Genomic DNA, 27,998 nt, shown 5'->3' with positions numbered 1-27,998 from the left:
CAAGGCTCCGTGGAGGACTGTTATTTTCTTGTTATATTTATACCTAGTATTTATTCATAGATATTTATATTTCAGCCTGATCTGGAATGGTTTACTGAGAAGAAAGGCAGAGCTAGCCAAAATGCAGTCTATTAGAGCTCCAGGACAGTTTTCAGCGAGGTGAAACGAAAATTCACAAACTTTGGGCATGTGTTTACTGTACGAGTCCGTAGAAATCTTCTCATCGACTAAGGGCTGAACAAAAACGGGGTGGGTTCCATAAAGAACCCGCCGTTGGACCAAACTGCGTTCAAGCTGGAACTGATGGAACTGGAGAATATTGTCGCCAACACGGTTTACCTCAAGGCCAGGGAAGGTTGGTGTTTTCGTATCCGTAAGGCCAGGTGCATGTACTGTGCACGTTCGCTCGTGATGGTGGCGGCTGCGTGCGAAATGCCGGCTCTGTGCGGCCTTTCGCACCGACATCGGCCAGTTTGCCGTCCGGCCTCTCGTAGCGACCAGTATCCAAAAGCGACTTGATCGTGCGGCGGGAGCCTGGCAATTCATAGCTGCACGGCTGCTTCGCGCAGTCGGAAATGCTGATCCGCCGCGCGCTCGGCGTGGCCCTTAACGCGCCGGTCTGCATTGCGCGCTGAAAACTCTTGTGCCTCCGTTTACGTTAGGAACCCGCCACAAAGTTCAGGGCCTTAAACGTCTGCGTTTTCTGGCCCTGTGCTTCGTGCGCCCCGAATCTAACGTGGCCAGCAAAAAGCGAGGTTCGACCACGGCCGGCCATTTCGGTGATCAGAGCTACGGAGAATATTCCGCATCTGCTGCTGTGATTTCCACTCGAAGAGCGACGATGTAGTAAGAGACGTGTATGTTTCCAGCGATTGCACCGTTCGCTTTTCGCCATTCAATGCTGCAGTCTGGACTTCGGTAACGCTGGTGGTACAGTTGTGCGTATCTCAAGACTCTACCGGCGACAACATTTTTCCTGTTGCGCGATGTGTACAAACGCGGGAATGAATTCCTGCGGTACAAGCGCACGTGGCTTCGATTAATCTTGCCCAAGGCGAGCGCGAACGAAAATATTGCAGGCATCATTTGTGTGCATGTTAACGTTGCAGCATAAGTGTAATGATAATATGGAAAGCATGTTACTGTGTTTGCTGACGCCTACCCGGGGTTGCATGGTGAAGTTTTGTGAAGAACTGATGCGTGTTCTAACCCAACAGGTGGTGCAGACTCAAACAAAGGCAAAAGCAAAAAATGGAAGAAGATACTGCAGTTTCCGCACATTTCACAGTGCGTATATCTCAAGGACAAAGTTGGTAAGCAGTTTTGACTTCATGATTTTGATCGTTGGAACTAGCTTTTGCGTTACTCTGATTTTATATTACCCAGTATTTTGTGTAAGTGGTGTTGTGAGCATGTGCTTGTATACATGGTTGGCTATACTTGTTGCCCGAGTGCTGTGTTTAAGTCTCATGAACAGTTTTCACTTCACTGTATGTTCTTTGGCAATACTTGTTGATTGGAAGTGTTCTGTATTCATGTGATTGCTTTCTCATTAGCCCTTTGTTTACTGTTGTGCAGTAGTGTAAATATGTATTATAGAAGTGCATTGCGACTGCAGCTGTGCCAACACGGTGGTGTCATAATTCCTGGCTTTTTCATTACTTTGTTTATATATATGTATTTAGTGTAAGACAGTCACTAGCTTTCACATTTAATTTTTCATTGCTGCACACATCTTGGCAATGGCAATTTGCATCACTTTTAAAACATCTGGTTATGTGATTTTTCATTATGTCAAAAGTAATTAGTAATGAATTGTCTTACAAATTTGCTTACATTTATTTTCCTGGCTCTAAAAGGCGTGCACTGTTAGTCAGGCTTGTATGAAATGTGGTTTTCTGGTTGCACATGCAAGAAAAATGTAATGCAGGAAAAAATATATACTTTGTATTGCATGGACTGCAATAGTATATACATATAAAATGCAGAAAATGTGGCAACAGAGTTCACATTGTCTGAGTTGTACGACTTTGTTCAGATGAATACTGTTATGTATTGACAGTGCTTTTGAGGAGAGTAGGGCTCATATCTTGTCTTCTCTGCTCGTATTTGCTTGTATAATTGCTTGTATTTGTTCCTCTAAGTCCAAAGCATCAATCCATAGCAGATTTTTAACCTGATTCACTCAGCGTCTCATCCAGTTCATGATTGGAGGGTGCCTTGGTTGCATCCTTGTTAGCAATCATGAACAACCACTAAAAGTTATGTAATAAACGAATTGTGAGTACAGCCTTACAAGCGTAGACTGAAGCTTGTGTTTAATTATCCACAATGCAGTTTCCTCATCTTTCATGAACAGCCACAAAAGTAATAGAAGTCTTATAATTGCAAACTGAAGCTAGTGTTTATTTATCCGTAAAGCAGCTTCCTCATCTTTCTTCGTCTACATTTGCCAATTCAACATGTTTTAGTTCTTGTCATGCCTTCTTGTGGTTTTGTCTGCCTCATACTTGCAGGCGTCATCATGGAAAAGCAAGCATTGTATAAGCATGTGACAAGAACTAAGACTTTAATATGCATTATATTGGTCCACCTTCTGTTAAAACACTTCTTTTTGTTTTTCTGACATTGTTGAACCCTTGAAATATTAGTAAATGTGAGTTTTGTCAATTCTGCATGCTGTCCTTGTGACAGTGACGAGCATCAAGGCTTGCTTTGACAGACTAATTTAGATTGTTCGATGGGGAGAACAAGCCATTAGGAGTTACAGTAGTCTTGCAAGGTGCTGAACATCTAGGGGCACACTTCTGTTAATGTTCCATCTCATTCAAAAGTTGCTCTGCTTTCTTCAACAGCTAGGTCAAGTGGTGCACATGTAAACAGCAACCTAGCATCATGTGATTCTAGGATGCCACTGTCACCAAGCACAATCATGCCATACACATTATAAGGTCACCTGAGTTCTGTATATGCATCTGAGTTTGTGTGAAAAGCTTGGAAAGGATTCTGTGAAGATAACGGAAAAGTTTGTGTAGTAGGGAACAGGTGAAGTTTACAGTATGGCACACTGGGACATCCAGTTAATAGATTTTGGAAGGATCTCTTAATAATTGAATTAGGACAAAATTGGCTTCGAAATTGCGTTTCAGGACTCCTCGAAGAGCCAAGATATCCTGTCCAAGGACTGTGCATTCCATGAGTTTCCAGCAAGTGTTCTCCTCATGATATCATTGCCCCAGACATTTCGAATGGTTTTGTGGATGTACAGCAACGTTATTGAGTTCTTAGCAAAAATGATGCCAAGCAGCATTTTGTTAGCTGGGAGAGGCGAGGTTTTATTGGTGTGTCATTTGTTTATTTCTTCGAGGGGAGGGGGGATTTGAAAACCAAAAGGCAGTGGCATTTAAACTGGCATATTATTTTGTAATTTTTGTAACACAGAGTGCTTTGACGTCACTCCATCCAACTGTATAGTGTGGCCACTAGGAATGCATCTGACTTGGTCTTATAAATTTGGTCATTACCGAGAGTTTAGTCAAATAATGTAAAATGAACAAAGTGGCATGTGTATATGATGTGTGCTTGTATGCAAGAGAATATTACATCACCTTTAGCATTAATATGGTGCAGGATCATGGAAAAGTGACCAAATGTGTTAGTCATTAAAGTTAATATTTGTGAATCACTTTTGTATGCATTGCCTGTGTTTCCATCTCATTGATGGTGGCTCATTTGAAGAAAACAAAATTTTTTTAAGACACATTGATATAAGGGTAAGCGATCATACTGATTTGATACTCAAGAACCGGGCACAAAGATAGCTTTCATTTTTTCAGTCGCTGACAACATGATTGGTGGACATGACTTGTAATCTTCAGAGCTAACAAGTGCTTAAGTTTGTGTGCTGCTTGAGCAGAAAGAAGGCACCTGCTGCTGGTTTTTTTCTAAAGTATTTGTTGACCTGCTTGGTGCCACTGAAAAGCTGTGACAATTACCACCAAGGTTGATCGTTGGGTCAGTTGGTATTGCATTTTTAAAGTACTTTTCAGCATGTTTGACAGGGACAAAAAAGTGGACACACACAGTGCTGTCAATTTATGACTTCAACATATGTAAGCACACATGGTCTTCAAAGCTATTACCACTACGCTTAGGTGACAGTCTTTATTTGTCAGGCTCCTATGAGTCTGACAGTGCATTGCACACTGATGTATGTTTACTAGCATCAAAAGAGTATGTCGGACTTCCAGCGAGACTTGCATCTTTTGCTGCTGCCAGTGTCTTGAGCAGCTTTCATTGCTCATGTTTGTTGGCTGATCAAAGTGTGGCCCATGGCATTCTTTTGAATACTGATTCATCTGCAACACTTGGACTGACCTTTTATCTACATGGTATTTTTTATTTCTATCATGGCTTTGCCATTATTCACTTTTTAGGAGTGACAGGAGAGTTTTTTTCTGACATTTATTCCACCACAGAGTTGTGTTGTGTTTTAGTTTCGCATGAAGCAGGCAGTATGAAAGGCACATAAACTTGTTTAGAACTGCTGTCTTTTCTTGCATTAAATGTAAGCATGGCATTAAGAATTATACCGGTGTCGTACGGCCACTTTCGATCACAATTGAGCCCGACCCGGATCGAAATTCTCAACTGCGATTGGCTCCCTTCTGCAGATCGAGTAAAGAAGCCAATCGCGACCGAAAATTTCAACCCGGATTGGGCTTGATCACGATGAAAAGTGGTCGTGCGACATCGGTATTATAATCCTTTGGCTCGGAGATCACATTCATAAGGGTAGCATTTGGAGACTGTATCTTCCAGCTGTGCTACCCCATGGCCATCATGTACATTAAAATTATTGTTTGCTGTGGTCAGTTTAAAATGACTAAACGACTGATTCCATGCTGGTGGTCTCACGGTATCACAAGCCACTTGAACATACACATAGCATGAATCTGCTCACAAATGGAGCATCTGGGTATAGTGGCTCTAGGCCACATCATACCAATGGGAGCTGAGCGTATCCATGCTTATTTGTGTGGCTTTAAGGTATCTGACTATCCCTTGCACCTTCAGTCATTCTTTGTATCCGCTTCACTTTCTCCTATGACGCACATGAGACAAAAACAAAAAGCCACAGGAAGGTGAAGGCACGAAGCAAATCCATTCCTAGAGAACAAAGTGAATGGATAAAACTTGTTTTGGCCTACATGGGCATGCTGCGTATTGCTTCTGTGTGTACATCAGAACACTGTCTGTGATGGTAGCAGTACTCGCCAAACATTGCAGGCTTACTCATGTTGCACTGTATTTTGCATCTCTGTGCTACAGCGTGAAGACAGATGGCCAAAGCGGCCATGCTTTATTTAAGATCAAATTAAAATACGCTAGCAACATTATGCACTGACACTTTGTCAAGGATACCCATTCATACCCCGTCAACACAGATATATCAATTTTGAAATTTTGTGTCGGAACTCGTGTTGAATAAAATGAAAAGAGATTAAAGGCATGTGCAGTAATATGCAGTGTGTCATTCGAGTGGTTTAGTCAAATGTAGTATTAGTCCACCTTTCTCAGTGTTGATTTCCTCAGGTAGCTACAATATGAAAGAATGGGTTTTGTAAATGTAACCTGATTGTGTTGACTTGGAATGAAGTATGAAATATTGTCTCATGTATAGTTACTTGCAAATCATACCTCTGCCATCTTCACATATTTAGTAAAAGGAATGAACTGCAAGATGCCACGCTATAATTAACACTTATTTACTTCAGCTGTTTTGTGGCGAGCAAACATGTTTGAACGTTGGGCTTGTTTTGATTTCGTGTATCTATGGTAACACGTCTCCATTGGCTCACACGGTTAGGCACCCTTTTATCATGATGCAACCTCAACAAAGGGCACATTTTGTTGCATAAACTTTGTGTTTGAGGGATATGACAAAGCAAAAGCCTAATGGATGAGTAGTTGTGAGTGGAAGGTGAAATGTTGGAGCAGCAGTCCCCAGTTCAACATGTACTGCCATGTTCCCTGGCAACATTAAGTGAAGCTTAGCTGTTGTCTCACTAAACCGCTTTGACAAAATTGTCGCAGCATGTGAATATGCATTCCTATGCATTTAACCGAACAAAGTGGGCTACAGCAAGCTCAGTTAAAGCGCACTTTTAAATTACTTTTCAGTGAGATAACGTACACTGCCTTGATTCTCATTGCTGTGGCACTTGAAAACCAACCTGCACTATGCAACTTACTATTCGGTGATTGGAAAGTCACACATTTCATCTCATTGCAACTATGCATGCCGAAGGTACTGTATCAGCAAGAATACAAAATTACTGATACTGAAAGGGCAGAAATGTTGCAATTATGTGTATTAACATTCCTGGTAATAATTTTCTGTTTATTACACTATGTACATGCAAGGTGCCACATTGCCTCTTCGGTGGCGAGTAGTTAAGAGTAATCTTTACCGTAGAATTCTCTATGTAAATGCATGCGAACTCATATATAGGGCATTTACAGAATTTAGATTAGGTTTGTTGCATCGGGAAGCAAAAAAAGAAATGAAAATCCACCAACCGTCAAAAGCAGGTAATTAATTTAGGCCATAAATTTTCAAAAATTTTTATTACCAAAAATCTAAACGCATTTTTTTAAAATTAAGCATCACATTTACAACTTTGTAACTCTGCAATAAATAACTATATCGGTATTCTGACAACTGCTTACATTGGGAGAATTAAATGGATGAAATTGAGGGACAGCAGTGAGATCGAAATGTACTGCTTCAGAAGATGCTGTGCACATGTTGCAAGCAGTTTTCTTTATGCATTTTTACTAAACCTTTGCTGGCACGCAGAACAATAGCTTTACTTTTTTTTTTTACTTTCCATCAAAATAACCTCAACGATATATCCCCTTCAGGCACTGTGTGCACATTTGTGTGCGGCAAGATAGTGCATCCAAGGCAAAAGCATTAGTGAAAATGATGGTATTTAAAACATCTTGAAATCTTCTTAAAACTGTGCTGCAAGGTTTAATAATATGTCCAAATTGTTCTAGCCAAATCATTTCGAAAGTACATGGCTGGATGTTTGCTGTTGGTGTCGGTATGGTTCATGTAGCTAATTCATTTCGTTCATTGTTTTTCACCATGTAGATTTTGCACCAGGCATACTATTCGAATGGTTGGATAGATGCTTGCCAAGTATACTAGACATGTAATAGTTGATATTCTCATATCTGACATTCCTGTAGAGAGTTCTTGCATGGAGTCCACATTCTGTAAGCCTGACAAAACTCACCGAAGAATTGAAAATTCTCAATCCAATCTGCAGTTGTATGCTTTTCGTGATATTGAAGATGAAGAAATATTGTGAAACTAAATTTAGATAGAAATAACTGGCGACTGAAGGGCATGTGCCCAGTCAGCAATGTAGCATGTTGCATGCAAATTCGGATACTTGTGGATAGTCCAGTAACTTTTGATAGTTACCTGCCATGGTTGCCAAGTGGCTTTGGTGTGACGCTGCTAAGCGTGAGGTTGTGGGATCGAATCGCGACCACGGCGGCCACATTTTGATGGGGGCGAAATGCAAGAACACCCGTGTAACCCCAGGTGGTCAAAATTAATCCGGAGCCCCCCACTACAGTGTACCTCATAATCAGGTTGTGGTTTTGGCGCGTAAAAACCCAGAATTTTAACAGTCAATCCAAACATCATGCACCCGAAAACACACATTAAGTTACAATGGGAAAAGGATCTTCTGGGGAGCAGAGAGATAAAAATAACAAAAGAAATGGTAAGAAAGAAAAATCGTCGAGACTCGAGGCTTTGCCATTCTTCAATAGCATTGAGCAACTTGTGTACAGTGATTGCCGAAGCGGCTCCTTGTGCGCTTCTTGTTGTTTCTGTGTGTGTGCGGTACACAAATCTGAAATGCAGGCATGCCACTGTTGAAGAGCACTGCGATGCACTTAGGTCGCCCCTCCCACAGTTTCTAGACTTTTGCTCACTACAGTACAGCAATAGTACAGCAGATCCATTCCACTTGTGTTCTGTTGTCTCGTGACAGGTTGACCCTTTGTACACAAACTTCTCGCAGGAGCTGCCTTTTCTGTGCTGGTGTTCTTTGTAGAGTTATTGAAATGTAGCTGCATGTCATTGTGGTTTGTGCTGCTTTCTGCTTGCAGACATCTCCTACGGGTACATTGTGGAGCAGCAGCCAATTGGCAGACTTCTCTTTCGGCAATACTGCCAGACGAAACCCCATTACTGCAAATGCAACAGCTTCCTAGATGCTGTGGTAAGATTTCTACAAAGGAGTTTGCAGATGCTGGGTTAAAAGTCCATGTTTTGTGTGAATAATGTTGTAATGTAAAAATTTATTACTTTTTGTAGATGTTTTGTAAGGGCTCCTTCTGCATGCTTCTTTTCTTCTTTTATTTGTAGCAACACATATGTGCGCATAAGTATGTTAAATCTGTTGCTGTTATTGCTTTAAGAGCAAGTAAGGTGCGAGGGTGTTAATGTGTGCATCAAGCCCTTCATTGTGTTTTGATATTACTTTAGGACTGTGCTTGCACATTGTGTGATGATGTATGTAGTTACATTATAATCTGTGTAATGCAGGCCTTATTCAAGAAGTTTCATTGAGGTCAATGCTTGCCAGGTTGTAGGGAATGTTGCCCTTGAGAAGGCATTGAGAATATGAGTGATAATGCAATAATGGACAGTGTCAGCTAAACATGTGTAATAATGTTTCTTTGCTAGATGGCTAAATGCTGGGATGATATGTTAAAATCTTTCATTTGAATTGCATATGAGTATCAGTAAAAAAAATCACTCTAGGTACCAAATACTTCCCTACTTAAATAAATAGGCACAGAAGCAAAAGAAGAAGGAATGAATGTAATTTTCACAACTGTACAGCATGTCAGGGGATGGAAGTAAAGAATAAGCATAGGTACATACCTCTTTAAAGCATGTAATACAATTTCTAGGAGAGAAATCAGGTGTAGACTTTCAACTGGCACAGCACATCAAATAGGACAGGTGAAGTGTAACTACAGTTTATGTAAATACAACAATGACCATAATAGGACATGGTAATTTCACATTGCCTTATGCAACTATAAAGATTGGTAGGTTTAAATGTATAATTGAAAATGCTCTTAAATGGACTGAATAATGGCAACGTACGGTTCTGTGACACAAGACACATTGATGATGCAGAATTAGTGGGCTCTCCTTTAACTCTGCATGCAGCCTGAAATAAAGGCATGGTATCATTGGTCATCACAAGCTCTTGTTCAAGAAATTCACTCCTCCGCATGCTTGCTTGTAGCAGCTGCCTCTTTGTGTAACTGTAATACTGCCTACTGCAAGAAATTTGTCTTCTGTCTGTACAGAGGTTGTAGAAATAAGTATATATTTCTGTATTAGTTTGTGTAACAGCTAAGAGCAGTCTTAGAAGTTGTCAGTAAATAGCCGTAACTTACATGGGTGTGTGCCTTGTGCAAAATCTAATAGTCATACTAAGCTTATAGTCCCATCTTAATTTAATACAAATCAAATTGCTAGAATAGGACTGTTTGTGTTTGAAATCTGAAATATATTCAAATACCTTTAGTAAATGAAATCAAGCCTGGATGTAGTATTGAATTTCAAGAGTATTGCAAGATAGTTTGATATGTGCATAATTCAATATGCACCTCCATTTATCTATTACAACTTCCTGTGAGGTGCGTCAAACTGAAGTTTTGATGGTTGCAATTACTGTGTGCACCTGTAATGTCATCCAGAGTGCATGCTACTGTCAGGCATGCCCTTTCTGGTGTGACATACTTGGAGCAGTACAGGACAAGCTAATGCATGACAGTGGGGTATGCCAAGTATGTATCCCGTGGACTTATTTCTCTACATATTGTGCACTACACTCACTGCATGCAGTCATATGCGGTGGCACAAATGCTTACAGGCTAGCAGCTGAGGCTTTGAGCACTGCTAAATAAGGAAAGCATCAAACTGTGAAGTTTTGGTTGTTACAATTACTGTGTGCACCTGTAATGTCATCCAAAGTACATGCTATTGTCAGGCATGCCCTCTGTGGTGTGACATACATAGAGCAGTACAGGACAAGCTAATGCATGACAGTGGGGTATGCCAAGTATGTATCCCGTGGACTTATTTCTCTACATATTGTGCACTACACTCACTGCATGCAGTCACATGGGGTTACACAAATGCTTACAGGCTAGCAGCTGAGGCTTTGAGCACTGCTAAATAAGGAAAGCATCAAACTGTGAAGTTTTGGTTGTTACAATTACTGTGTGCACCTGTAATGTCATCCAAAGTACATGCTATTGTCAGGCATGCCCTCTGTGGTGTGACATACATAGAGCAGTACAGGGCAAGCTAATGCATGACTGGGGTATGCCAAGTATGTATCTCGTGGACTTAGTTCTCTACATATTGTGCACTACGCTCACTGCATGCAGTCACATGGGGTTACACAAATGCTTACAAGCTAACAGCTGAGGCTTTGATCACTGCTAAATAAGGAAAGCATCAAAATGGAGAGAAGGCACCCTAGGCATGAGGTCACTTTCCTTTGTAAGGATATTGCAGCTATAGTCAGCAACTAGTCAAGAATGCTGGAGAGGCTCCTCCGAAATAAGCACAATGCACCTGCCATTTATCTCTCCGCATTTCAAGAAATAGTTTCCTTAGAAATGCCACTGGCACGTAGAGGAAGAGTACTAGCTTTTGAGCATCAATGGGCATGCCAGGGTCATGCATCACATGTACAAAGAGCCAAAGTCACCAAGTGTGGAGATGAAAAAGACAACTTACAGCACAATCGGCTCGTTTGAAAAGGGGTATGAGGAGGAAGATTTCACTGACTTTGTACACACAGTACCTCCCCACCAAAATCTCCTTCCCCCTTCATATGTGGGTGTGCCACTGTGGAGATGTGCCAGGAAGGGCTGAATGGACCAATTGATCCCTTCAGTCACTAGCACCTGCTGCACAAAGAGGATCTAAAAAAAGTGAAGGTGGAGGGACGGTGGTACAAAGGATGAAAAAAGAGAGGGGACTATAGCTAAGATGATTCACTGGTGCATGTTTACACATTCCATTTGAGGGACTTACTGCTGTGTTCTTGATCTGTCGCTGACTGTAGTAATTGTGGTCATGCCATAGATGAGAACAGTGCTCGATCACTAGTCGGTGGCCTACAGCCAGGTCTAAGCAACCAAATAAACCTTCCTGTAGGATGCCTCTCGTGGAGATCCCTGAACATTGCAAGTGCTTAAGGAAACACATCTTGTAGTGCATAGCACTTCATGCTTTTTGATATATAGGGTGCTTTCTTTAGCTGTGCCAAATTTTTAAAAATTGCCTGTGGCAGATAGTACAATTCTAACCGTGAATCTAAATTACTCAATGAGGGGGCCATTATATCTATGAGAAATCGAAATGCTTAATTGAATAATTAACATTATTGCACTAACTAAATTTTAAATTAATTACTTTTTGGCACATATATCAATCTGGATTGTAGCGAGTGAGTTTGCAAGGTGTACCCATTTGGAACGAGCTCTCAGGAGTGCACCAGCTTTGAGATAACAATTTTCAAAGTGTCCCACGATATGCACTGGCTCGTTTAAGAAAACACAGTTTTATGCATTGAAACACAAAAATAACTGGAACACCAATGCATTTTGTAGCACACTTTGAAAATGAATACCTTGAAGCTGGTGCAGTCCTGAGAACTCGTTCCAAACGGATACATCGCCTTGCGAACTCACCCACTATAATTTGTAGACTGAAATATATACTGAAAAGTTATTAATTGAAAACTTAATTAGCATAATTATGCCAATTATTCAACTGAACATTTTTATTTCTTGAAATAATGGCCGCAGCATCAAATAATTTAGATTAACGGTTAGGATTGTGCTATTTACCACATGTAGCTTTTTAAATTTTGGTGCAGCTAAAGAAAACACTGTAATAAATGTGCCTGTGGATGCAGTTGCATATAGGTGCAGAACTCCCCTGTGCTTGATTTACATGGGGTTCTCAAGGAGGTAATTCTAGGAGTGTGCAAATATTAAAAACTTTTGACTAATGAATGGAATAGTCACTCTTTGTTTAGGTCATTAAATTGAATAGTCACTCGAAAACTCGAATATATTTCAAATACTTTTTACATACTTACATTGTTGACTGTACATGATCAACCATTAAATTGAAACAAGAATGCGACAACATTCATCCCATCCGTAGTGAACATAACCTATTAGAGCAAGCCGCGTTGCTCAGACAGCCAGTCTTTTCCGGCTAAACCTGATGACTCACAATAAAATGTTTAGACGGCATTCGGTAGTGGGTGTTATTTCGGTACTGTTTATAGATGCCTTCTCATTTCATTGCAACATACTTTATACAATAGTGGCCCCATCTGCCGCAACAATTCAAACTATACAACAGGCGTTTTTTCCCACTTTGTTATCGCCGCAAACGATTTGCTTGTCTGGTTTGGTCGCGAAAGTGTACGGAGATATTTGGCCCACACCACAGCGTTAATTTTATAAACTTTATATGTTAATGCATGTCCAGGTATGCTCCAAAAAACCCCCCAGTATGCGAAGTTGTTTTTAACGCCCCCATTGTGGTTTTACTAAAGCGTTCTTGATAATGTGCAGTGTAGTGATAGAAAGTTTCCATTGTTGTGAATACCAGGATGGGAGAATTTTTGGTGACAAGGCTGTACATCATACACAAAGTATTAGAAGAATATTCGTTATTCCATTCTATTCATGTCTGGCATTATTCAGTTCATATTTGATTGTTCTTAAAAATTGCTGTTCAGACGTCCCTGCATATTTGCACGGTTTGGTACAGACAACTTCAAGATATCCAGGTTGTAATGGCATTCAGTTATCACTGCATGAATTTATTCAATATAAAGTTATAAAGTGGCGCCACTTTGGCAGTAATTGGGCTTGCAGAAACGTTCTCCTGAAACTTTTAAAGGGAGCATGAAATGATTTTGAAGGTTCTACACGAATGCGTTAGCGTGTCTGGTAGGGAATGTCACCGTGAACATTATGGGTCAGCTTTATGGCCCTGCATAAACACTGCAATTTGTAAACAGATTTTAAGAATTCATATCCCTTCTGGTCAAAGCTTTACTGCTCTGCATTTTGTACCTACTCCATTTATTCTGCGTAGAATGGGCAAACGATGTCACTCTGGCTAGTGTACTACCTCATTGGTTTCTTGTATGTGCTCTTTATGTTTAGTAGAATATGTAGGTGCACACTTTGCTTACCTGTAAAAAAAGTAAAAATACAAATGCAATAAACATAGAGATAGAGAATATGCAAAAATGGCAGGGGGGTTAACCAGTAGTATTGTTTGGTTACATGAGCATAGACAATTACTTCAAAGCATTAGTCAGGAGTGGGACTCCCGCACCAATTGCACCATTTTGATACAAACTCAAATTTCTGCGCCAAACGAAAAATTGACATACATTACGCCACAATGCACCAAAATGACTTTGGCATGTGTGCTCCTATGGTGGCCGCAAACAGCGAGAGGATTCTTTTTTTTTTTCTTTGAAAAAAGTGCAGTTCACATTCCACGCGAAGGCGCCTCCCAAACAGTTTCTTGTAATTTTCGCGCTTATAACATTGGACTTTTCGGCGCTTTCGGCAAGGGGCCGGCACACGTGCAGCCACTCCCGGCTGTCGTCGCTGCTGTAGGAACGGCCAGGATTTACAGTGTATTAGAATACGGTTGAGCGGGCCAAGCAGCGCAGTGCTCCTAGCTGATGCACAACACAACGAAAAGTAGGCTGAGGGCACTGTGAACAAACTCGATATTCGGTAGGCAGGTTCAGTGGGCTGGCATCTCTGTCCCCTGGGCCAGTGTAACAAAACTATTCCAATCTATTTTGATGCCCATATGGGTCAGGCCTGAGCCATTCTGATCTGTCATGAAGGGCTCATGGCGGATTTGGAATAAAAACAAATTGGAACAGTTTTACATTATACAGCATAACATAAAACTACTACAACCTGTTCTACTGTATAACTATCTGGTATAACTGGTATACCCTGGTCCACTATGTAAAAATGGCTTTAAAAAACAGTCATAGTTTCACCCAAAATGCGGAGTATCAATTGCAATAGCAAATTAGCAGACAGTAATACGAAGTAAGGATAGTAGTTTTATTTGTCGTGTAAGCCTGTAATCATTCACTTACTAACTAAATTAACAAGCATGCTGTGTCGTGCACACACGCAAACCTGAACACATTTCACTCGATTACCACCCAGACTTGCTGTCAAAACGCTGGAGTGTGGAATCGCAGCAGCGGTAGCAGTGGGCGAATAGACTTTCGTGCTGCCTTTGGCTTCAACGCAAACTAAGCAGGGAAAACACAGCGTAAACGAAGGTATCAGTACTTGGCACGCTATGTCCCCATCGCAGGTCGCTTTCAAGTTAGTGCTTGCGTGGCCATGCCATACGCAGTAGCCGTCGGATTAGAACATTCCCCCATCCCCTCCTCCTCAGTGCCTTGCACGTGACAGAGTCCTCCCTTGCGCGCGCAAGATTGAGCCACCATCATCGGCTCGCCCTTGCAAGCTTTTACTCGCACATGCAGCATACGGCGCACGGCGACAAAGGTATCACTGTATCACTCTTGGACTTTATACGGAACATGACAGCGACGCCAATGATGCCGGCACACATGTGCATGCAGTGTCCATATAATTGCTATCACAATAATAAACCACAGTAGTTCATAATTCTGGTTTCTCCTTACGTTCCATTTGTGAAGCGCATTTCCAGGCACTTCGCCCATACTGTCGAGACATTAAAGAAAAATGTATTCATAAAGAATGTCTGGGGCTACATTCAGAAATTTCGTACTCACTATTGCAGAAAGCATGTTTTACAGCGGAGCTGTTATGCGCTAGGTTCTGGCGGTTTGTGTGCGTTTGAAAAAAAAAAAAAGATTGCGGCCACCCCAAAGCTAGAAGAACTAATGCATAAAGCAAAAGCGTATCACCAGATATGCTCCAGCTGCGTTTAATCGCGAGAAGTGTCAAAACGTATAATGGTAAAAAACATATATAGTAATAAATAACTAAAACCGTAGTACGCACTGTTTAGTATGGATTGCAGTTTGACGTCAATGTCTCTGTAGGCAAACCACGTAACCTTATCTCATTTCGCTTCCACCCGTGCAATGGGTAGGCCGCGTGAGGTGAGGACTGCGGAAGAACAGCGTGCCTGCGAAGAACACCGTTGCGAACAGAATCAGGAAAGTGCGTGGCGACAGCGGGCGTCATGTAATACGGACGAAGGTCGTGCCGCAACCGCCAAGCGTATGCACCTTTTGTTGGATCACCCCTACAGACTCCACTTCCATCGTAATTGTGGGTGATTTCAACAGACGGAAAGTGGTTCGTGGCATTTCTCTTAGAAATGTTCAGCATTCAGTGTTGCACAAACATCAGTGTGCCCAAGACGCATCATCGGTTTTGTATAGACCTCACATTGGCCAAGAACCTTTCCATTGTCGCCACAGAGCCACTGGCCATATAACATAGCGAACATAAAGCAATAGTCACCTTGGTTAGCAAATAATAAATCGAAAAAAGCAAATAAAAGAAGGTCAAAAGTAAAAAAAAGCATTGAGTATGCAGTTTAATAAAACAAAACAAAAAATCATGAGAAAAACAAAATTCATTGAGGTATGCGTCTTTTATTTTCAATCAACATATTTATTATGAACATATTTATCACCATATATACAGCTCCACTGCTTATCCACCTTCACAGTGTGAAATGGCTCTGAATTTTTTGTGGTTGCTATCGCCAATTAAAAACCTACAGGCTTTATTACTAAAATTTGTAAGCAATTGACGGTTTCAGAGTCACAAACATAGTCTGCTTCAAAATTCAGCTTAAGACGTTGCTTATAAAACAGTTGCAGTACAGAGCTCATGTCGGTTTATTCTGTAAAGTCGTGGTTTCGAAATGAACTGCCATATTCCATTACTCCACCAAAATTCACGTTGGCCTGTTCCATACTGCTTCAAAATTAAAATTTATCTGCTCCATGCTGCTTCAAAATGCAATTTTGTCTGCTCCAAAGTGCTCTGAAACGCAATTTTACTTGCTCCAAAAATTTCTACAAAATTATGTTGGGCAGTCCCACCCCTGATTAGTGCACTTCTACCTCACATTAACTTCTGCACCTCAGATGCAGCAAGGTCTGTTTCTGAAGGGAGAAGGAAACATGCCTGGTGCTTTCGCACTGTAGCTTGCTATTGTGCTGCACTCTTATTTATTCCCCAAGGACGCTAGTGAAGCAGTGCTAATCTCTTTGTGCTATGGTATGTGTACAAGGAGTGCACTGCAGTGAGTGTCTGCTGTACAAGGTGTAAGTGCAGCACATAAACTACATCTTGAGATTACCATCACCATAGTAAGAAGAAAGAATGCGTTGGAAAGAGATACAGGAACACAGTCCATTCAGGCCAACAGTTCTTGGTGGTGAAATAAGAGTATGGTTCTGGCAAGCCACAGTAAAGCAGCTCCGTGCAAGCACCTCGTATGTTTTCTTCTCTCTCCAGGAGGAGGGAAGGTGGTCTTGAAGGAAAGGTGGCCCAACATTTACAAAAAGCGTTAATTTCCACTTTTGAGAGCAAGTGCAGACCGTGTTGAGTTATTTTAAGTGATAAAGTACAATTTGATGGATATTTTGAAGTGGTCTTCATTTCCGAGTTTCGTGTTTGAGTTTGTATCGTTCAGTTAGCCCGGATTAGCATCATTTGAAGTGGCTTCCGTTACCAGTTCATCTTTGTTATTGAGGAACTGTGGCTTAATTGGCTGCTTAGTGATGCATCTTCAACTCTTCCTCTCTGCAGTGCTTGCCATGGTTCTGTGCTCGCAAAGATGTGTAGTTCATTCAAAGCATGTCTGTAAATTACAATTATGAGTATAACCAGCACAGGAGTAGTAGTAGTAGTTGAGTTATAGTAGTATAAAGTGGAGTTTGCTAGTCGTGTGTGGAATAGTCGCAAACATATAGACTGCTACTAGTGCTGTCTTTTTCCCTTCCTCTCTTTTTTGAAAATTATTATTATTATCATCATCATCATCATTAGAATTATTTCAAGAATCTATTTACGTGCAAATGAACTTCTTTTTCAATGCATGAGCTCTAGTCATTATCATCGGCCCGTGCCAAGGTATATTGACACCTTGGTATGTACTCTGGACCAAGCACTTTTTGGGATACCGCTTTCAGTGGATGCTGATTGGTTAAGGTCTGTTTCACATGGAGTGACCTTGCACTGCAATTTCCACATGGGCAGATTTTGAATTGTCATTCTGCATGCCCTGAACGCAGTGGCTGCAATTTTTCCATTTTGTGTGTTTGAACTCGCTACTTTAAAAGAATAAATAAGCAGGCTGCTCACAGTGACGTTTCTAATGATTAGTTCCCCATCCATGCTGCATGTGCAATTTCGCAAGGAAGTTCAGCACCTCCGAGCATAAAAAAAAATGCACGCCTGAAGGGGCTGACAGCATATTTGCCACACCTGCCACATGCAAGTGCAAAATTGCAAGAAAAATCGCACCATGTGAAACGAGCTTAAGCCATCATTTGGAATACTTGTTGCTCCGATCAGGCATGGTGCCGGGCACTGTCACACACAAGTGAAAATTAACTCTGAAAGTGATCAATAAACCCCTGGAAGTTACAAATTCTCTTTAGAAAAGTAGAAAGATAGGATCGTGATTTTTTTTTTTTTTTAACATGATTGTTTTCTCTTTTAGGAAGCTTATGAATTGCAGTTGGATGAAGACCGTGCTTTGGCAGCTCAAGATGTATTCAACAAGTTTCTCAGTGAACAGGTAAGTCCCCAAATAAAAAACATTTATTAATAATTGTCACTCAAGTTATTACTTCTCCTGCAGTCAAGTGAATTTGTGGACGTGGTCAATGAAGATCTGGTGGAGAAGTGCAAGCAAGGCCTGGCAGAAGCGTCCAAAGATTTGTTCGCTGAATGTGCAAGGTAAGGCAGATACGTTTCATGATAAGTCAGTTAGACAGGTTGGTTTAGCATTGTAAAACTTTAGTGCATATGTTAATAACAACACAAACAGGATGGAACGAGGATTTATGGAAGCATGTCATCTTTTTATGACATATTTGTATCCTTCTTGTGTTATCGTTGCACTCTTCTTGATATTTGGGAACGCTGGGGAAGGTTGCCTGGGTAATATCCACACATCTTCAGTTTTATTTTTGCATTGGCCTAAAGTACTAGATAAGTTCTATATATCTCTGTAATAATAAGCCTACTGATTCACACCAGGCTACGCTATATGCCTGCAGTTCTGTGAAATGCTTATTACAGTGTTTGTAATTGTACTTTTGTTCATAAGAGGAGTTGAATTGTGGTGCCATTATAAGCAGGTTCAAGTAAATTTATGAAAACAAGAAACACTAAAGCAAAAACCCATACATATTTAAACACCCAGTCCTGCTGTGGTAATCACGGGGACCAAGTTTTAATGGTGTTACGACTGGGAGAATGTGTGTGTGAACTGGAGGAATAGGGGGTTTTTCCATTACATTAGGGTCACAGCACCATACCTCGAGTACTACAAACATTCACAGCTTGAAAGGGATCAGTTAATTTTTCAATGGCCTAGTGTGAAAACCTGGTTTTCATGCAGAGACTCGGCTGATCTGGGACGAAGTCATGATGAATGGCTTGCTACATACACGTTAAAGCATGTGGGAGGCCGTGAAAAACCAGGAGCGCAAAAGGAGTACAGAATAAAACTAGGACAAGCAAGCTTGCACAGACAAGGCAGAACAATGATAGAACATCTAAGGTATAGAAGAAAAATATTGCTTACCAGTTGGAAACTTTGGTGCAGTAGCGTCTGCACTACTGTACTACAGTACACTACTGTACTACTATTGCACTACAGTAGTGGTTGTCTGTCTGCACACCACATTATGGCACAGTGCCATGTTGTTTGCTAGGATGATTTTATTTCTGCAGGTGCCACTGATAATCCAGAACTGTGCAATTTCTAAGCTTGGGTGATGCGAAAGCATCTGTCAGCGACATCATTGATGGTTTGGAACCAGAGAATTTAAGCACTGTGAATACATTGAGACTATGCAGCTTGCATATTGTGTCTATTGCATATTGCTTGCATATTGGAAAGGTGCTCCTGGCACCTTTCCTCCTGAAAGGGATCCTCACCAGGCCACATAGCAAATTTTGGTTAGTGCACGCCGGAAGTTGTTACGTGCCCTCTGGGAGTGCTCTAGCACAAGAATTTTTCAAATTGGTTCATTAATAGCCGAGATAGAAATATTTCAGTGCCGTCAACCTATGATTTCAGGAGGCGAGCGTCGCCACCAACACCAACATTTTGCTTGCGGAGCCCCGTCTAGGCTTCGTTAACAATATTCCTTCCTGCATTCTCCCATACGGGAGCCGAAGGATGGCATGACGCATACTGTGCACGAGAACATCTGACTAGCGGTACAAGTCAGTGCTACAAGAACACTGAGGCAGACACAAGCGGATCTCAGAGCATAATCGCATGCTGGAATACGGTAGAAAATTACATAGCTTCACTCTCTGCGCACGCGACTGCACGACATGGGAACAAGCAGACGAAACGGAAGTACACCTCTCCTGCTACGGTATGAAGTAAAACAAAGACACGTTGACATTCGGTTTGTAGGTTTTATTATTTATCTAAACTTTAATTTGTCTATTGAAGCAACAGATCAAACAAATAACAGCTGTTGCCTTGAATAATTCTCAAAAGTCGCATGCCACTATGGACGACGTCACAGCACTGCAATGTACGTAAGCGTACTTGTGAGATATACGTCGATTCTCTTGCTGAGAGCGCGGCGCCAGCGAGGAGAAGGGCAAATGGGGATTGGTTTGAAATTTATAAGCTCATTGTGCAGCACATAGCTGTGCAATACTTAGCAGAGCTGATCATTAGCGCACATTGTATGCGCTGCGCTTGTCGGCTCAAAATGGCCAGACCTGGTGAGGGGCTTTTTAAGAAGCATAAGCTTGGGATGAATTCCAATGCCACCTATTCAAATACATATAAAATGAAGAAACGCTTTAATGAGACAACTGCTAGACCGATTTGAATGAAATTTGTTGCGTTTCAGAGAGAAAGGTAAATTCAAGTGACTGTAGGAAGCAATATTTTGATTTAGGGCCTGGAATTTCTTTTTTAATTCCTAGAAGATCAAAGTTAAAAAAGAAATATAGGAACATGAAGTTTAAAAACCTTTAACTCAGCACCAAAAACAGATATAGCAGCTTTGTAAACTGCATCTGTTAAAGAACCTAAAGTGGGCAAATTTGATATATGAATTTAGAGCTTGCGTCAGCTTGTCAGATTAAAAAAAAATGTTTGGTAAAAGTCCCATTTACCCATTAGTGGTATAATTCAGAGGGATGTGTAATACATCAACTTTGTCTGCTGATAGATGCACTATTATATGCAGTTTATAGATTTATGATATATTGTTGCTGAGTTAGAGTTGTAAACTTAACGGTTTCATTTTTTTTAAATATTGCAATTTTCACCAATTTTTATTTAAAATATTGATGGCCTAAATAAAAGAGCCTGCTTCCTACAGCCACTGGATTTTAACTTTTTCTTTTAATTTGAGCAAACCTCATAAAATCTGGTGCAGTAGTTATCAAGGAAAACAATTTCTCTGATCCCATATACAGTAGACTTCTGTTAATTCGACCCTGACGGGACTGAGAAAAATTGGTAGAATTATCTGGCAGGTGATCGCTGATTCATTTCACGGTATTTTCCCAATTCTAAGACTCCTCCTAATCAAATGCGCACTGACTTTCGATGTGTCCGAAGTAGAAAATTAATGTAGGAATTATATGAAAGCTCTTACGCAAAGTAGAAACCTAATGTGCACCTGATTTTTAGCAAGAAAAATGGGCAAGAATCTAATGCGTGTTGCACAATGGCTGCCGGCTTCCTAAAGTCAGCTTCACCGCAGTACATTCGTGTTAAGCGTTAAAGCATACGAGCGCCGCGAAGGCAGTTTTGGTATTGTGTCTGATTGCACCTCACAGGCAATTTTCGGCGCACTTTTCCTCAAAAAAAGAAAGTGGGTGTTAGAATTGGGTAAGTATTATAATCAGACATTGTGAGCTACAATTCTTGCTTGAAAATCTTCGTAGGGCCAGCCGAAAATAGGTGTTTCTGACGAGAGATGACGTCTGCTCAATACATTCACTGTCCCTTAAGCTGCACCGAGACACATGGTGCCACTAAAGGGGTCACTTTTCATGTCACTATACGGGTCAGGCAAGTGCGCACTGACTGGTCAAGTTCGAATTATCCAGCAAAGGTCAATTTTAGGATCGAAATAACAAAAGTTCAGGCTCATAGAAATGCATGGGCTCTGGCCAGGGCCTTTGGGTGGAATCGAATTAACCGAAAAATCGGATTAACCATAGCCCAATGTACGTAAGTCTACTGTATTTACATTGGAGCCCCCAAGCTAAAGCTTCCTCTTAAAGGGGCCCTAAAACACTTTTTGAACAAAGTAAGAAAACGTTGCTGATCTGTCGTAGACGCTGCTGTGAACATGTGAGCCAAACCTTATTGCACAACATGCATCGCAAATAATGTTGCATTGATTGTAAATTGCACTGCATGCAGCGCAATTTACAATCTCATGCCAAGGACAACGAAAAATTGCTTGCTCTCACTTCTGCAATGTCATGCAGTGTCATCTCAAGCAGCTGGACCTACCAACACCATTGCCTGATTTCATGATTGCGAGAGCATTCTCAGTAATGCATCATTGCTAATGTTGAGCTAAATAAATGAAAACATATATATGTCTGCGATCTGAGAAAGACAAGAATCATTTCATCTTTGCGCTGCCGGTCTGCTGCGCGTGGCTTCCGAGGTAGCAGCAGCATGCTGCATAGCATAGTCTACTGCAGTCACCGTGGGGTGTCACAACGAGCCCTTTTGCCACTGCAACACTCAATTTTTCAGCGAGGTTTTGCCCTCCTGACTTCTCCGCTGTGTAGCTTCCAGCACGCTAACGGAGACGAAAAGAAAGTCGAGTATTGGTGTGATAACTCCACTTGTAGTTTGAGAAGGATTCAAAAAAATGTTACGCCACGAGATTCATGAGGCAACGTCCTTCTAATAGTGAGGCTATGCTATGATTAGTTAGAAAGTGTTTTATAGCCCCTTTAAAAGGACACTACAGGCAAATATTTATTTATTATTATCTTTATTATTAAATATTATTATTTCGTGTCAAGAAAATACTTGGTTCCAAAGAAAATCCCTATTCATTCCTCTAGGGCAATTCAAGTTACCTGCAAGGAGCAAGGCAGTGGGACTCTGCATGCATCAGCAGTGCCCTTTACAGTTGTCATTAAGAGCCGGCGCAATGGTTTTTGCGTAAAACACGAATGCGCATCTAGAGACAGAGCAAGACATCACTTGGACACTGCATTTTCTGCTGCTTGCAGTTAATATGAGCTTCGAGAGCCAGCAAGATCAGTTCAGCAACTACGCTATATCAAAACTACCAAAACATGATAGCACGGGCTGCAGCAGGTCAAGCGAAAGGAAACCTTTTAGCCGCCCCCCGTCTTTGTCAAGGGTAACTTCTATGAGTTCTTTTTTCTAAGAATCAAATAGAAATAGATAGGTGGCATTTTCTTCAATGTTCCCATGCAATTAAATCATTTTATTTTTTTAAGTGGTCGAGTACTAGTGACATAAATATAAAGAGGTGTTATAACGTCATTGGGCCAGTACTAGAATGTGCCAGTAGAGTTTCAAACCATGTTGCCTATTTACCTCAATTTATGGCTTACTAAGCTCTGTTCTCGATAATGTTGGTGTTAGATATTTTCGAGCATTATTCTATCACTTTACTTTGACTTAATATTCACTTTTAGTGTCCTTTTAAGTGAACTTGAAACTACTATCTTTGAGTCAGGTGTGTACAACCAGGCACACATATCAATCGTCACATTATTAAAGTGAAGCCTTCTCAGTGGAGTCTGAACAGCTTTGGTGCTGTGGTCATGGATGGATTGTCGTGAAAGGGAATGCAGAGGAGAGGATCAAGTGAGAAGGTGTTGTGAAGAGGAGAGTCCATGCCGCCATCCATCACACTGGAACAGACACCTGTGCTCACTTTGAGGCAAAAAGGATATGCCCACAACACTACTCACGGCTGTGCGGGCATTGGAGCCTGGCCCTGCGCTAGTATACACGACAAAAGAAAGATGGAGATGGTTCCCGAATACTTTTAGAATGCAGACAATGAAGTGGGCCATCAATGTGTAAAAAGTGATGCATCATGTGAAGTTGCTTTAGCCAAAACGCGAGAAACAAAGCTTCACTTGTCTTGACAATCATTGATGTCTGCACCATTTATAGTGTTACTTTAGTAAATGTAAGCTGTTTCTTTTGTTCTTCAGAGTGGATGGGGAAGTAGCGCTGCATAATACCCAGGTTCATTATAAGTGTCTGGATATGTTCTGTGCCTTTATGGCCCTTTCTTCTTTAGACCACTAGTGAGCGCCACAGTTAATGAAGTATAAGCATGTTGCAAAAATTCAGCAATGTGATCAACAAGCACCCTCGAAGCTGTGTTCTGCATTATACAGCAGCTATATTTAGTGTTCCTAAAATAGACGTAATTCCATATCAAGTAATACAGCTCATTAGCTGTTTTGATAGCTTATCATTTTCATTACATGGAAGCACACAGTTGCATAAAGATATGCTACTTAGCAGTTCCATGTGCCACAGTTATTACTGGAAACAACTCATTATTTGCATCCATTAGCACGCATAGCATTGTTCTGTGGCTAGCCAGAAATGTGTAGTAGTAATGGATGACTGCAATGTAAACAAGGGCTGACTTGCAGCATACACGTTGCAAGCCAACCCTTACTTGTGCATTTTTTTTTATTCCATCTTCCTTTCTTGTTTAACCTTGCAAACTGAATTCTGCACAGGGCTGTCAAGGAGTTCCTTATGGGAGGGCCCTTCAAGGAGTTTGAAGGCAGCATGTACTTTGACCGGTACCTACAATGGAAGTGGCTGGAGAGCCAGCCTGTGACTGCCAAGACATTCCGCATGTACAGGGTCTTAGGCAAAGGTGGCTTTGGTGAGGTGTGTGCTTGCCAAGTGCGTGCTACAGGCAAAATGTATGCTTGCAAAAAGTTGGAGAAGAAGCGCATCAAAAAGCGGCGTGGTGAGACGATGGTGCTGATTGAGAAGCAGATCCTACAAAAGGTCAACTCTCGCTTCGTGGTAAGTGATAAGCACAGATAGCCAAATGGACACAGGCAACATGTGCATTGATAAGATACAAGTTGTGTTTAAAATGCAGGTGAGCCTGGCCTACGCGTACGAGACCAAGGATGCACTGTGCCTGGTGCTGACCATCATGAATGGCGGGGATCTCAAGTTCCACATGTATTCTATGGGTGGGGAGCCTGGGTTCGAGCCACAGCGGGCACGCTTCTATGCGGCAGAAGTGACGCAAGGTCTGGAGCACCTGCATGCCAAGGGAATAGTGTACCGTGACCTCAAGCCAGAAAACATCCTGCTGGATGACCATGGCCATGTACGGATCTCAGACCTTGGCCTTGCAGTGGAGATACCCGATGAGCAGGAGGGTGTCCGGGGCCGTGTGGGAACCGTGGGCTACATGGCACCTGAAGTGATCGACAATGAGCGGTACACCTACAGCCCAGACTGGTTCAGTTTGGGCTGTCTCCTCTACGAGATGCTTGAGGGCCAAGCCCCCTTCCGCGCACGCAAGGAGAAAGTGAAACGTGAGGAAGTTGAGCGCAGAGTAAAGGAGGAGCGGGAGAAGTACTCAGCGAAGTTCAGTGAGGAGGCCAAGGACTGCTGCCAGCAACTACTGGCAAAAAGCCCCCCAACCCGGCTTGGCTGCCAGGAAGGCCGTGCAGGTGCCCTCCAGGTAAAACGGCACCCTTTCTTCAAGAGCCTTAACTGGAAGAGACTGGAGGCGGGCATGCTTGAGCCACCTTTCGTGCCCGATGTGAGTTATGTGTGGTGCACTGAGAGCATAGGTTACCACTTACACTCAAACACTTGCCTTGCAGCCACATGCCGTGTACGCAAAAGATGTGCTGGACATCGAGCAGTTCTCCACTGTCAAGGGAGTCAACCTGGATGCCAGCGATGACTCCTTCTATAGCCAGTTCAACATGGGCTCAGTGTCCATACCATGGCAAACTGAGGTGAGTGTTGCACCCAGCAATGTATTAGCTGCTTACTGTCGGTGTGCGCATGCAGATGATCGAGACGGAGTGTTTCAAGGAGCTCAATGTGTTTGGACCGAGCCAGACGCGGCCCCCTGACCTCTGCTGGGAGCTTCCCCCGGCAGAGGACCGCCGGGGCTGCTTCCCCTTCCGCAGGAAGCCACGATCCCGGCCCAGCTGAGCACTCCCAGACTATGCAGACCCTGTATTCCAGGCATAATTGTTGCACCCAATGGCACTCTGAGCCCAAACCTTTCAGGGACCCTTGTTTGGTGAATTGTTTGTGCAACGCTAGTCATGACATTCCTAGTTTTGGCGGACTACTCTTAATTTATTTGACGCTCCTGTTGTGGAGTAATGTGGCACCATTTGCATCCAAACCTTGTGTGTGTTGTCCTGAAATGGCAGTTTGGTTTTGTTTGTAATTGCAGGAACGTTTGCGAGTTAACCTGTGGCAGATGCCCGCAACCCCTACCTTCTGTGTGTTTAAGTGGAGTTGTGATTGTGCCATTTACATTTTTGTAAATATGTCAACCATGGTAAACTAGCTGTTTTGTGACTCCCTCAAATAAATTGTCATCTCTTGGTCATGGTGAGGCTCACGTTGCTGCTGTTTAGCGAGTGGCCTAAGTGCAGAATATTAGATAAACTGTTGAATGTGATGCTTCTGCACTAAAGTGGAAGTAAGTTCTGCTGTAATTGTTCTTACCAGTGCTAACAAAGGCAGCAGGTTTGTATTGCTATGGCTTTGATGTGCAAAGAGCTCACCTAGTTGCTGCTACCACTAGTGACATGGTCTCAAGCACACATATCAAAGTGGTGCAGCAACTTAGTTTTCATTCTGTAGTTTTAAATCAAGCCATTTCTCTGAATTACCATTGTATGAAGAAAAATTGAGAAATGAGTTTAGCATTAGCAAACATTGGCCTTGTTGTTGACAGTGGTGTTTTCCACACCCGTAAGATGGGCTGCACGGCCACCTCTTCCCCAGTACCTTTTTATGTGTAATGAGTATACTAAAGATATTTAAAGTGTCCTTGTACATTTTGACTTTATCTTTCTTTTATCAGATAGGTGCTTTGTTCCTTTCTTTGCAGGAAAAGACAGTGTTCTTTGAGTGTTAGTTTGCAAGGACGTGTTCAAAGGTTTTACTCAGGGTCATATCTATAATTTCACATAATCTGTAGCTTTATTCACCATTTCTTTCCTTTTATTTAGCATTGGTTGCACTTTTGTGTGCAATGACACACTGACCTGCTGTACGATGAAGGACATTTTAAGTGCACTGTGGAAGTGGAATTTTTAGGCTGTGCTCTTTGGCTGTAAGGCAGTGAGTGTGCACAGTTGCACGCTCCCTGTTTGTTTCACACAGCACAGAAGTGGGTGAATTTCTTACTGAAGCGAGGTCTGTTGCAGTACAGCATTGTGAAGTCTACTTGTGCAACAGAAATGTCATTAGTACTTGCCATGGTGTGTTTGGCTGTAGGTGAACTGGGCCTTGGCTGTGTTTTTTGGAAATGACTTCCTCTCAAGGATGCCAGCTTGAACGCTTGGTACACGCATGCACACACATACGCACACACAAATGGGTTAACTGATTTGTACTTGTCTGTGCTAGTTGTTGTTCAGTACAGTTTGACAGTGTATGTAATTTATGTTCAGCCCTGGTAGGTAAAGCCCATTGAATGCTGAGTGTGGCACCTGCTCAGGATAAGGGTGGCCTTTTCTGCTTCACCTGTGGCAACACGCCTTGCAATCATTTCAATTACTTTCAGTACGGCTGTAGCAGCAGTATGGATGTTGCGCCCTGTTGGTCCTCCAATTGAAGTATGCTTTGGTAATCTGCATCCACTTGTTCGTCAATAAAAGAATGCCTTTCCCTATTAGTATCCATCACAAACTGTGCTTCACACCAAATGTGGTCCAGGATTTAATTGCATGCCAAGTCGCATGTGATGCAAGGGAGACCGCTTGCATCTTGAGCAAGGTGCTTGCCCTGATATATTTGGTGTAGGAAGCGTGCATTATTTTGTTCATATAATTCAAAGCTATACTGGTGAGAGAAAAACATTCCTACATTTTTAATTTGCCAAGCAATATGTTCATCTTGCGTACAGTGAGGCAACCACAGGTGAGTAAACACTACAGCAGCCCATCAAGCAGCATTTATTTTGCCGTCTTTGATCTCGTGAACATTAATGTACAGGTAAAGATAGACATAGTCTGAAAGTAGGAAACAGTAAGGCAGCACATTAGGAATGGCGCACTGAAGGAAATATTTAAAATTTATATTGGAATATGTAATCTCCCCTTGCACCTTAAGCAAGGAACAGAAATTCAGCATACCCTGACACCTTGCTACATGTGTGTTCTTTGGTATGGGAAAAGTTGGTGTAATTCATTCACTATATTTTCCCCTAGTTGTCATCTTTACAAGTGTTAACTTGCTGGGCGTCTCCTCCACATGCCTACCCTATTTTCTTTGTTTAGTGCTGTTAATGAAGAACAGCTTTGTTTCACATTAGAATACGAGGACAAGGAGCAACCTTAAGGATGCTGCATGGATTGATAAATCCTTCAAT

General features: G+C 41.8%; 1 protein-coding gene across 4 annotated transcripts; it reads left to right on the top strand.

The window, feature by feature from the left end:
- Positions 1 to 27,305, top strand: Gprk2 (G protein-coupled receptor kinase 2). 4 transcript variants are annotated; one of them, XM_050191808.3, is made up of 9 exons: positions 1 to 355; positions 1,227 to 1,313; positions 8,197 to 8,309; positions 17,879 to 17,956; positions 18,002 to 18,117; positions 24,139 to 24,436; positions 24,516 to 25,193; positions 25,258 to 25,395; positions 25,451 to 27,305. In XM_050191808.3, exons 1-9 carry the CDS (start codon positions 304 to 306, stop codon positions 25,595 to 25,597), a joined length of 1,707 nt encoding a protein of 568 aa, XP_050047765.1. In that variant the 5' UTR covers positions 1 to 303; the 3' UTR covers positions 25,598 to 27,305. The 4 variants fall into 4 exon arrangements, with proteins under 4 accessions (XP_050047765.1, XP_050047764.1, XP_050047767.1 ...); XM_050191807.3 differs by having other exon boundaries at positions 1,218 to 1,313; XM_050191810.3 differs by having other exon boundaries at positions 2 to 355; positions 18,020 to 18,117.
- Positions 27,306 to 27,998: the final 693 nt, after the last annotated feature.

This window comes from Dermacentor andersoni, chromosome 1, assembly GCF_023375885.2.
Source record: "Dermacentor andersoni chromosome 1, qqDerAnde1_hic_scaffold, whole genome shotgun sequence".
In the NCBI taxonomy this organism is placed as follows: Eukaryota; Metazoa; Arthropoda; class Arachnida; order Ixodida; family Ixodidae; genus Dermacentor; species Dermacentor andersoni.
Note: the sequence above shows the minus strand (reverse complement) of the source record. Positions and strands in the feature narration are given on the sequence as shown.